We start from the raw sequence: 11289 nt of genomic DNA, 5'->3' as shown, positions 1-11289 counted from the left end.
GCGTCCTAATGTTTAGACCTGGTTTAGTCCTGGTTTTAGACCTGGTTTAGACCTGGTTTAGATGTGGGTTTAGTCCTGGTTTTAGTCCTGGGTTTAGACCTGGTTTAGATGTGGGTTTAGTCCTGGTTTTAGTCCTGGGTTTAGTCCTGGTTTAGACCTGGTTTTAGACCTGGTTTTAGACCTGGTTTAGTCCTGGTTTTAGACCTGGTTTAGTCCTGGTTTTAGACCTGGTTTAGTCCTGGTTTAGACCTGGTTTAGACCTGGCTTTAGTCCTGGTTTAGACCTGGTTTTAGCCCAAAATGTGAAAACAGTAAAATCCCTCTGTTTAATCCATTTATTTCAACAAAGTAACTGTAATCCAATTCCCACTCACTGAAACAGTAACTGTAACTGAATACAGTTACTCATCATTTGTACTCTGATTACTTTACTCCAGTACATGTAATCTGTTACTCCCGACTCTGGCCATGACCATGTTCTCCTCAGATCTTTCTCCATGTTCTAGTTTGAAGTTTTTGACCGTAGAAATCAGTTTGTGAAGAAAAGTATAAGATGATGTTGAAAAGTAGAGGAGAAGATCAGGAGCAGATCAGGAGGAGATCAGGAGCAGATCAGGAGAGAGAGATCAGGAGCAGATCAGGAGATCAGATCAGGAGATCAGATCAGATCAGGAGGAGATCAGGAGGAGATCAGATCAGGAGCAGATCAGAAGATCAGGAGCAGATCAGGAGAGATCAGGAGTAGATCAGGAGATAGATCAGAGGAGATCAGGAGATCAGGAGAGATCAGGAGCAGATCAGGAGAGATCAGGAGAGATCAGGAGCAGATCAGGAGGAGATCAGGAGATCAGATCAGGAGATCAGAGATCAGGAGCAGATCAGGAGATCAGAGAGATCAGGAGGAGATCAGGAGGAGATCAGAGGAGATCAGGAGTAGATCAGAGAGATCAGATCAGGAGGAGATCAGGAGAGATCAGGAGAGATCAGAGAGATCAGGAGGAGATCAGAGAGATCAGGAGAGATCAGGAGGAGATAGATCAGGAGGAGATCAGGAGGAGATCAGGAGATCAGGAGCAGATCAGGAGGAGAGAGATCAGGAGAGATCAGGAGGAGATCAGGATCAGGAGATCAGAGAGGAGAGATCAGGAGAGATCAGGAGGAGATCAGGAGGAGATCAGGAGGAGATCAGGAGCAGATCAGGAGCAGATCAGGAGTACATCAAGAGTAGATCAGGAGCAGATCAGGAGCAGATCAGGAGGAGATCAGGAGAGATCAGAGATCAGGAGGAGATCAGGAGGAGATCAGGAGATAGATCAGATAGAGGAGATCAGGGAGATAGATCAGGAGGAGATCAAGGAGTAGATCAGATAGGAGGAGATCAGGAGGAGATCAGGAGAGATCAGGAGGAGATCAGGAGGAGATCAGGAGGAGAGTAGATCAGGAGATCAGGAGAGATCAGGAGTAGATCAGGAGATCAGGAGGAGATCAGAGAGAGATCAGGAGTAGATCAGGAGCAGATCAGGAGAGATCAAGGAGGAGATCAGGAGGAGATCAGGAGGAGATCAGGAGAGTAGATCAGGAGGAGATCAGGAGATCAGATCAGGAGATCAGATCAGGAGGAGATCAAGAGTAGATCAGGAGGAGATCAGGAGGAGATCAGATCAGGAGTAGATCAGGAGAGATCAGGAAAGATCAGGAGCAGATCAGGAGTAGATCAGGAGAGGAGCAGATCAGGAGGAGATAGATCAGAGGAGATCAGGAGATCAGGAGGAGATCAGAGATAGATAGATCAGGAGCAGATCAGGAGTAGATCAGAGGAGGAGATCAGATCAAGAGTAGATCAGGAGGAGATCAGGAGGAGATCAGGAGGAGATCAGGAGCAGATCAGGAGTAGATCAGGAGCAGATCAGGAGTAGATCAGGAGGAGATCAAGAGTAGATCAGGAGCAGATCAGGAGTAGATCAAGAGTAGATCAGGAGGAGATCAGGAGGAGATCAGGAGCAGATCAGGAGGAGATCAGGAGCAGATCAGGAGTAGATCAAGAGTAGATCAGGAGGAGATCAGGAGGAGATCAAGAGTAGATCAGGAGATCAGGAGATCAAGAGAGAGAGTAGATCAGGAGAGATCAGGAGAGATCAGGAGTAGATCAGGAGGAGATCAGGAGGAGATCAAGAGTAGATCAGGAGCAGATCAGGAGTAGATCAGGAGGAGATCAAGAGTAGATCAGGAGGAGATCAGGAGCAGATCAGGAGGAGATCAGGAGAGATCAGGAGCAGATCAGGAGCAGATCAGGAGAGATCAGGAGGAGATCAGGAGGAGATCAAGAGGAGATCAGGAGGAGATCAGGAGCAGATCAGGAGTAGATCAGGAGCAGATCAGGAGTAGATCAGGAGGAGATCAAGAGTAGATCAGGAGAGATCAGGAGGAGATCAGGAGGAGATCAAGAGTAGATCAGGAGATCAGAGCAGATCAGGAGTAGATCAGATCAGAGTAGATCAGGAGGAGATCAGGAGGAGATCAGGAGATCAGGAGGAGAGAGATCAGGAGTAGATCAAGAGTAGATCAGAGATCAGGAGATCAGGAGCAGATCAGGAGGAGATCAGGAGGAGATCAGGAGATCAGATCAGGAGCAGATCAGGAGATCAGATCAGGAGTAGATCAGAGTAGATCAGAGTAGATCAGAGAGAGAGATCAGATCAGAGAGATCAGGAGTAGATCAGGAGTAGATCAGGAGTAGATCAGAGTAGATCAGAGTAGATCAGGAGCAGAGAGAGATCAGGAGATCAGGAGGAGATCAGAGAGATCATCAGAGAGATCAGGAGATCAGAGAGATCAGATCAGGAGTAGATCAGGAGGAGAGATCAGGAGAGATCAGGAGTAGATCAAGAGTAGATCAGGAGTAGATCAGGAGGAGATCAGGAGGAGATCAAGAGTAGATCAGGAGGAGATCAGGAGGAGATCAGATCAGAGAGATCAGGAGTAGATCAGGAGGAGATCAGGAGCAGATCAGGAGGAGATCAGGAGCAGATCAGGAGTAGATCAGGAGAGATCAGGAGGAGATCAGATCAGGAGGAGATCAGGAGGAGATCAGGAGGAGATCAGGAGCAGATCAGGAGGAGATCAGGAGCAGATCAGGAGCAGATCAGAGTCTCTTCTGAGCTCCTCTGCTGAGCTCCTTTACAAAACAAAACTGCCTTTTAATGGTTGAAAAAACCAGAAGATTCAAATTCAGTTTCGTTTGTTTGTGAAAATGACCCTGACGAAACAAACGCAGCAAAATAAACCTCGTGTGGAGTTTATTTTTAGGACGTTCAGACTCGGCAGATGGAACAGGCAGATGTAATCCACACCGACCAGAGCTCCTCACATCACATTCATCACGACCTGTGGCACCGCTACAAGATTTTCATGATGCCAACAAGACTTAAAGCTGCACTGAGGAACTTTCCTGCCACCTGCTGGTCTCCATGTGATGATACGGTTTTGTACAGGTGCAGATATAAATGTACAGGATGTTTCTCAGGTCAATAATTTCTGTCAATTCTTGTGGAAATCACCTCAAATTTTCACCGAATGTTTAGAAACAGATCAAGATTTTATATTTAATGTTTTGTTTTTGTTCTGTTTTCTGTTTGGGGTTGAACCTGAACCTGAACCTGAATGAACCAACCTGAAGTCATTTTGTGTCTTTGAATCTGCTGCTCAAACTCACCCAAGACTCTGCAGCTTCAACACAACATCTGGAAAAACTTCAACTGGAAAAACTAATTTGGACTTGGAACCAAAAATGTAAAGAGGAAGAATCTCCTGCAGGACTAAAGGATCTGGAGCAACAAACATCAGGAGAGAAATTCTCAAGAGAAATTAGAAAAAAAAAAAAAAAAAGAAAAAAAAATTAATAAAAAAGAAAGAAAGAAAAAAGAAAAGAAATTAAAAAAGAAAAAAGAAAAAAAAGAAATTAAAAAAAGAAAGAAAAAAAGAAAGGGGAAAAAAAAGAAATTAGAAAGAAAGAGAAATTAGCAAGAGTTTGTGAAAAACTCTTGCCAATCCTCAAGACGTTCGTAAGGAGAACAAGTTTGGAAACTCAAGATTCCTCAACTGACAGTTTGGTGTCACCAGATTCTTTTTCTTCACGTTTTGGCCCCAGTTGGTGAAGTTTTTCCAAATTTTGCGTTGAAACTGCACAGTCTTGGGAGAGTTTGTGCAGCAGACTCAAGACACAAAATGACTTCTTTAACTTCTTGGGTTCTTTTTAAAGACAATGTGGTTAAGTGGATTTCGCTTGTTGATCTGTTTCGGCGGCAGCAGTGGTGAAGACGGTTTGCAGCAGCAGCAGCCGAAACATGTCAACAAGATAAATATACTTTACCACATTGTCTTTAAAAAGAACCTAAGAAGTTAAAGTACATAAGACAAAATGAACATCTTTGACAAAATGACTTCTCTTTGAGAGGGAACAACTCAACCTGAAAACAGAACAGAAATAAAATAAATACAATCTTGATCTGTTAAATCAAGATTTAAAAGATAAAAATATGAAATCTTGATTTGTTTCTAAACATTCTGTGAAAATTTGAGGTTATTTCAACAAGAATTGACAAAATTATTGGCCTGGACTTTTTTGGGACACACTCAAAACACACACTTACTGAAAAACTAAGTCACATCTCCATAGAGCTGATCTGTAACTTGGCTGGGTGGTATTATTTGCTTGTTACCGTGGAAACAGGGGTGTTTGTGTTCACCAGGTAAAGCAGCAACATCTTCATGGACAGAAGCAGGAGGCGGACCAGGGCATAACCAGAGAAGTTAGTGTTTTTAAACCGTCACAGAACTTTTATCACTGTGCATTTCTTTAAATTATTACCACAGACTGTATGTAGGACTCCCCCGACACGGATTCATCCAGTAACAGCACAAAACTCTCAGTAACTGTCTGGTTTATTTATACATCAGAGCTCACACTGGGACCAGAGCTGATAAACCTTTCAGCTGATCAGTCTGGGGCAGAGACGAGGACGAGCGCACGGCAAAGTCATTAGACCTTACAGCTGTTCAGTCCAGTGCAGATCCCCCAGAGTCATTAGACCTTACAGCTGTTCAGTCCAGTGCAGATCCCCCAGAGTCATTAGACCTTACAGCTGTTCAGTCCAGGTGTAGTGATGTGGCGTTAAAGTTTACGGTGACGCTTTGGTTCTGGGCAGACGTGTGGTTTGTGAGGGAACTTTTCAAAGGAGGGCTGCTGTCCTGGGGGCGGGGATAAGTGTCCTGGGGGGGGGATGAGTGTGTCCTGGGGGCGGGGGATGAGTGTCCTGGGGGGCGGGGATGAGTGTCCTGGGGGCGGGGATGAGTGTCCTGGGGGCGGGGATGAGTGTCCTGGGGGCGGGGCTCGCTGTATTCCATTCCTCTGTCCTTCTCTGGTCTGTCCCTCTGTGTGCCAACCCACTGGTCCCCCTCGTGCAGCTCGTTCATGAGGCCTGGTCCTTTACTATTTAAAGACACAGCCCCCTTGCGCAGCTCGTCCAGGAGGCCCAGTCTTCTGCTCTCCAGGGACACAGCCCCTTCACGCAGCTCATCCGTGAGGCTCGGTCCTTTGCTCTTCATAGATGCAGTCCAGTCGCGTTGCTCGTCCGCAGGGCCTGGTCCTTTGCCTTTTAAAGAAACCGCCCCCTCGTGCAGCTCGTCCGGGAGGCCCAGTCCTTTGCTCTTTAAAGAAACAGCCCCATTGCGCAGTTCGTTCAGGAGGGCCAGTCCTCTGCTCTCCAGGGACACAGCTCTCTTGCGCAGCTCATCCGTGAGGCCCAGTCCTTTGCTCTTCAGAGACAAGGTCCCCTCGTGGAGCTCGTCCAGGAGGCCTGGTCTGTTGCTCGTTAGAGACCCAGCCCCCTCACGCAGCTCATCCATGAGGCTCGGTCCTTCGCTCTTCATAGATGCAGTCCAGTCGTGCAGCTCGTCCGTGAGGCCTGGTCCTCTGCTCTTCATAGACACAGTCCCCTCGTGCAGCTCGTCCGTGAGGCCTGGTCCTCTGCTCTTCAGAGACACAGTCCCCTCGTGCAGCTCGTCCGTGAGGCCTGGTCCTCTGCTCTTCAGAGACACAGTCCAGTCGTGGAGCTTGTCCTGGTCCTGTGCGAAATTCCACCCAGCGCTGCTCACCAACGTACTGGACACAACTGAACACAAAGAATAAAAGAAATGATCAGATTATAACAGGATTTTAACAGGATTTTAACAGGATTCTAACAGGATTTCTAAATTAGATGATGCAGTTCATGCTGGGAGAGACATTCAGCTGCACAGGGGAAGAACAGTGTAGTTGGATTTCTGTGTAAATGTATGAGTGTCGTCAGTGAGACAGGTGCGGCAGGTGTGACAGGTGCGAGCACTTACAGTCCCCAGGGGCCCCGCACACAGAGTCACAGCAGGAGCACACGGAGGGAGACGCGTCCAGCTCCACCCACCTGCACCACAACCACACAAGATCAACTCAGAAACAAACTGGATTCATGTGACTCATCTCGGTCCTGTAGTGTCACTGTTGGACCACCGACAGGGGCCCCGCGGCGGGCGGGGCCCCCCCGCGGCGGGCGCCCCCCCCGGCGGCGCCCCCCCCGGCGGGCGCCCCCCGCGGCGGGCGCCCCCCCGCGGCGGCGCCCCCCCGCGGCGGGCGCTCCGTACTCACCTGCGCGTGGCCCGGTCGTAGGTGCAGCTCTTGGAGGTGGGCGACAGCTGCAGACTCAGGGACATGGAGCAGTGAAGGAACAACATCTGAACAAAAGTGTAGAACAGAATCAGCTGCAGATCTTCACACTAATGTCCCTGTGAGTCAGATGCCCTCCCAGTGTCTCTGTGGGGTTTTATTCTGTGTAAAAGCTGCTCAGCCTGTAGTTTAGCTCCACTCAAATACACGAGACTCTTGGATGAGTTCAGCTCCTCTTCAAATGTAAAAAGAGATGCTATAATGACGTGTTTTATGTTCTCTGAAGTGATTCCTTTTCAAAATATTTGTCAAAAAATGACTCTTTATATAAATGGACGTAGTTAACCCGTGTTCATGGAGGCACTTCTGGTTCCATCGATTCACTTTACAGAGTTTAGTTTAATTTATTTAAAGACACAGGGACAGTGCTCAGTCACATGAACCTCAGCAGGAGAGATGTTTGTAGGTTAAAGCTCCAGAGCTCAGGTCCACCTGTCGTCTCTGGGCAGGTTCATGTTCTAGTTCATAAAATCAAACATACAAAGAGAAAGTCTTTATAAAGTCCAGAGCATCAGAACAATTCTGTATCATTCACACTCAGTTCTCTCAAACATCATCTTTTATCAAAATCATCTTTCAGTTCATTCACTCCACAAACATCAGCTCCTCAGTTACAACATGAGCAGGTTTGGATTGAAAGGAGCCACTGTTTCTCCAGACGTGAGAACATGTGATCAGCTCTGATCACACGTACAAACCCTACACACGTACAAACTCTGTCGGTCACATGTTCCACTGACAGATGTCGCACATGAAAAGGTTGAGTTTAAATTTCTGTCGTGTGTTTGTGGATTTTCGGCTCTCGCACGAATGAATCATAATCATGAGTGATTTTAACCCACAGACAAACATTTACAAACAAGATCAGGTTTTCAAAACTTAAAATACTGTTTCACAAGAAGATGACAGCGGTGGAAGAGCCGACTTTTCCTGTCATGGATCTTGACTTTTATAAAATGAAAAATGAAAAATCTAAACGCCTCAGAGCTGATTTACGAAAAAATTGGAAACTGAAAATCTAATTTTCAAAACTGTCGCCTCTCTCTCTCTGCTGCTGTCAATTTAGTCTTCAAGAGCCGTTAAATCCTCTCCCAAAGATTTACTCCACCCCCCAAGCAAAAATCTGAAAAGTCGGGTGTGGGGCGATGATTGACAGTCGACCGAGAGCCTCAACAATCCAACACGACGCAGACCGACGCCTCCGGAGTTTGAAACAGAGCAGCATTTGTGCTCAGATCACTCAGTTTCCCTTTTCTCCAGACACGGCGGGACACGGTCGGGGCGGAGAGCAGGTGGACTGACAATCTGTGTGTTCTGGAAAAGTCCAGAACAGCCGTCCGGTCAGTACTACCAGCAGAGGGCGCTAATCTGATAATCTGCCCATTTGTCAAACATCAGTGGGACAGACCCAGTCCGTCCCTGGACGAGAGGAGCTCCTCATGTCCCTCACGTCCCTCACGTCCTTCACTTCTTGCCCGAAGACGACAGCGTCTGCGCTCATCACGAAATAACCTGCATCTGACTCATTGGCGCCTTTTTTCCATCATGAAAACTCAAATGTTCTGTTTATCCTAAAGACACGACTCTGACCCAAAAGTCACATTTTTAACAAATCTGCACAAAAAATGACAAAATAAGACCAGAGACAGAGACACACTTCTATTTTAGACACATTTACACAGAGAATCAGGAGAATAAAGTGATTTTGGTGTTTAATGTTCGTGTTAACCTGCTCTACATGATCCTGGGGTTTTTATGTCACTATTTTGTCTGTAAATAAATTCCTTTTCCTGATATGGACCTGGCTCCACATGCTCTCCTATAACCACAGCCTCGATGAGCTTCATTTGACTGGAGCTGAACTCTATACAAACAGTATTTCCTTAAACGTTTCAGTAAACATGTTCTTCCGTCGTGTCTTACCTGAGTCCCCGGGGTGAAGAGGAGGGAGTCCACAGAGAAGCGCAGCTCCCCGGGGCCCCTCGTCTCACCGGGGCCCCTCCACACAAACCGCGAGCCGCTGTTGGGCCTCACACTGTCCACCATACAGCTGAAAACACACAGTCACACAGTCACACATGAGACCAGAGGGGGCGCTCACGAGGTGCGTTTATTCTGTTCTTCATTTGACTGGACGCAGAGAGGAGGACGTTTGTTCTAATGTTCCTCCTTCACACACAGAGCTGGACTTGTGTTTGTCTCATTCACATGTTTGAGTAAATCTTTATTTTTAGTCTGTTTACATCTGCAAAGCTCCAAATGTTCTGTTCCACCTTGTGATGTCATGAAGCAGTTTGTGTGTGAACAGTGGAGACAGGTTTGTGTCTCTATGATCAAATAAATATTACAACATTCACAAAAAAAATCATTTCTCATCTCGAAAATGTGACGTGATTCACAAAGGTCGGTGCAGTTACATTTATTTAAACTGATGAACCTCGTTTACAAACCACAGGACAGATTTATGAGGACCTCTGTGTTTATTTGTGCATTTTTAAGACTTTCCTGACACAGTTCCAAGCACAAGTGTCTGTGTGTGTCTGTGTGTGTGTCTCTGTGTGTGTGTGTGTGTGTGTGTGTCTGTCTGTGTGTGTGTCTGTGTGTGTGTGTGTGTGTGTGTCTGTGTCTGTGTGTCTGTGTGTTTTTTTTAAAGATCCAGTCACATCACCTGAAGTTTTCTAAAGTCAGTTTATGGTTGAAAACTTTGTGTTTCTGTTGCACAATGTTTTAGTCGTAGTTTTTTCAGGTCATTTTCAGGTCGACTGGTGAAAATGGCTCCAAGTAAAACTCATCTCCTCGTAATTTCACTTGTTTAAATTATTTTATTTGTGACTGAACTTAAAAGGGAAAATGATCCTCCAGGTTCTGTCATTTTGAGTAACACAGACGAGTCAGTTCGCCGAGTTTCACTGCTTCATATTTCTGTACGTCTGTGACTTTTCAAAGCAGTTCGCTTTTGTTTAAACCCTGAAGACTCGACCGCTGTTATAAGTTTGTTTTTATCAGAATGGCACTGACCAAGTCATAATGTGTCACTAAACACTACAGGCGAGTCTGAGCTGACGTCATTGTTATTAAAATCCCGCGTTGCTGCTGGGAAATATTTTGGTCGGAGGCAAGAAACACGGTAGCGTCAAACACAGTGCGTAACCTTGTGTATTTCTCCCTGATAATGGTAAATTTCTGCTGCATTATCGGACGCACGAATAGAAACATGGAAGAAGGAAAATGTCTTTTTCGTATTCTGAGTGAAAAGAACCACTAACGGTGAATTAAACGACTTTCAAACATCCGCAGAGCAAACGTAGAAGATCCTAACAAACCGTGGACTCAACAAGTTCAACAACACATCCAGACTCTTGGAGGTTTTCATCTTTTCTGCTGTGAATGGCCCAGGAGTTTCCACCAAGTCATTGTGGATGTCGCCCAAGTGAATATTTGTCCAGGGAGTTGGAGATTCTGACCAGAAGTTTGGTTTGGTCCAGGTTCTGTCAGGGTTGAAAAGGGTGATTTGTCGTCCGTCGATGTTTATGACCAATTTCTGGTCAAATGGTCTTGGGTCGTCTGCTGTTAGAGTGGAGAAATAACCAGGATCAATACCCTTTACGTGCTTTCTCGCTCCGTCCGTCATGTTCAATTAGTGTTTCTTGTCGCCGACCAAAATAATTCCCAGCAGCAACGCGCGCTTTTGTCAACAATGAAACTCGCCTGTTGTAGTGATGTTTTTTTCAGTGAAGAGTGAAGTTTTCCTGAGGAGGAGCAGTGTCTCCAGTGACTCAACACACGACGTACAGAAATATGAAACTCAGTATAATAACAGCTCTGAATAAGTCAAAATGACAGAACCTGGAGGAATATTTGCTCTCTTAAGTTCAGTCACAAATAAAGGAATTTAAACAAGTGAAATTACGAGGAGATAAGTTTTACTTACAACCATTTTCACCAGTCGACCTGAAAATGATCTGGAACCTCTGGACTGGCTGTTTAAAAACAAAACAAACAAAAAAACAACAAAAAACATACATTTGTGATTGGAACAGTGTCAGGAAGATCTCAAATATTGGTTAAAATAAATGTAACTTTTGTGAATCACGTCACATTTTCTTGAGTCGAGAAATGTTTTTGTGGATGTCGTTAAATTTGTTTCTGGACCATGACATATTTTTTTGAACGGACTGATATTTATTTGATAATAAACACAAACCTGTCTCCATAGAACAGCTCCTGTTCAGCAACTCCACGACTCAAATGATCCAAATGATTCTAGTGAAAGTGTGTGCAGTTTAAAAACACAGTGGAGCCTTACAACATGACATCAGAAGAAGTCGTGTTAAAATCTGCAGGTTTGTGTTAAACATGTGAATGAAACAAAACACAACTCCAGGTCTGTGTGTGTCTGTGTGTGTGTGTGTGTGTGTGTGTGTGTCTGTGTGTGTGTGTGTGTGTGTGTGTGTGTGTGTGTGTGTGTGTCTGTGTTTGTGTCTGTGTGTGTTGTGTGTGTGTGTGTGTGTGTGTGTGTGTGTGTGTGTGTGT

At 45.6% G+C, this 11289-nt stretch overlaps 1 protein-coding gene and 1 long non-coding RNA gene across 2 annotated transcripts in view; both read right to left on the bottom strand.

Moving 5' to 3' along the window:
- Positions 1-4922: 4922 nt before the first annotated feature.
- LOC129411767 (uncharacterized) lies at positions 4923-5220 on the bottom strand. The gene is made up of 2 exons (XR_008633446.1): positions 5134-5220; positions 4923-5088 (listed from the first exon to the last, which is right to left on the bottom strand). It is a non-coding gene; the product is annotated as an uncharacterized LOC129411767 (long non-coding RNA).
- A 7-nt stretch (positions 5221-5227) lies between these two features.
- LOC129411831 (uncharacterized) overlaps positions 5228-11289 on the bottom strand; it is a 9779-nt gene continuing 3717 nt past the window's right edge. The window contains exons 5-9 of the mRNA XM_055163940.1: positions 8680-8806; positions 6679-6764; positions 6387-6457; positions 5321-6169; positions 5228-5241 (exon numbers count right to left, since the gene is read on the bottom strand). Coding sequence (XP_055019915.1) covers positions 5228-5241; positions 5321-6169; positions 6387-6457; positions 6679-6764; positions 8680-8806 — 1147 coding nt within the window. The remainder of the gene's footprint in view (positions 5242-5320; positions 6170-6386; positions 6458-6678; positions 6765-8679; positions 8807-11289) is intronic.

The sequence above is a fragment of the Boleophthalmus pectinirostris genome, unplaced genomic scaffold (assembly GCF_026225935.1).
Source record: "Boleophthalmus pectinirostris isolate CB_2022bp ecotype Guang Dong unplaced genomic scaffold, ASM2622593v1 HiC_scaffold_6, whole genome shotgun sequence".
Classification (NCBI taxonomy): Eukaryota; Metazoa; Chordata; class Actinopteri; order Gobiiformes; family Gobiidae; genus Boleophthalmus; species Boleophthalmus pectinirostris.
This window is presented reverse-complemented; position numbering and strand designations above follow the sequence as displayed.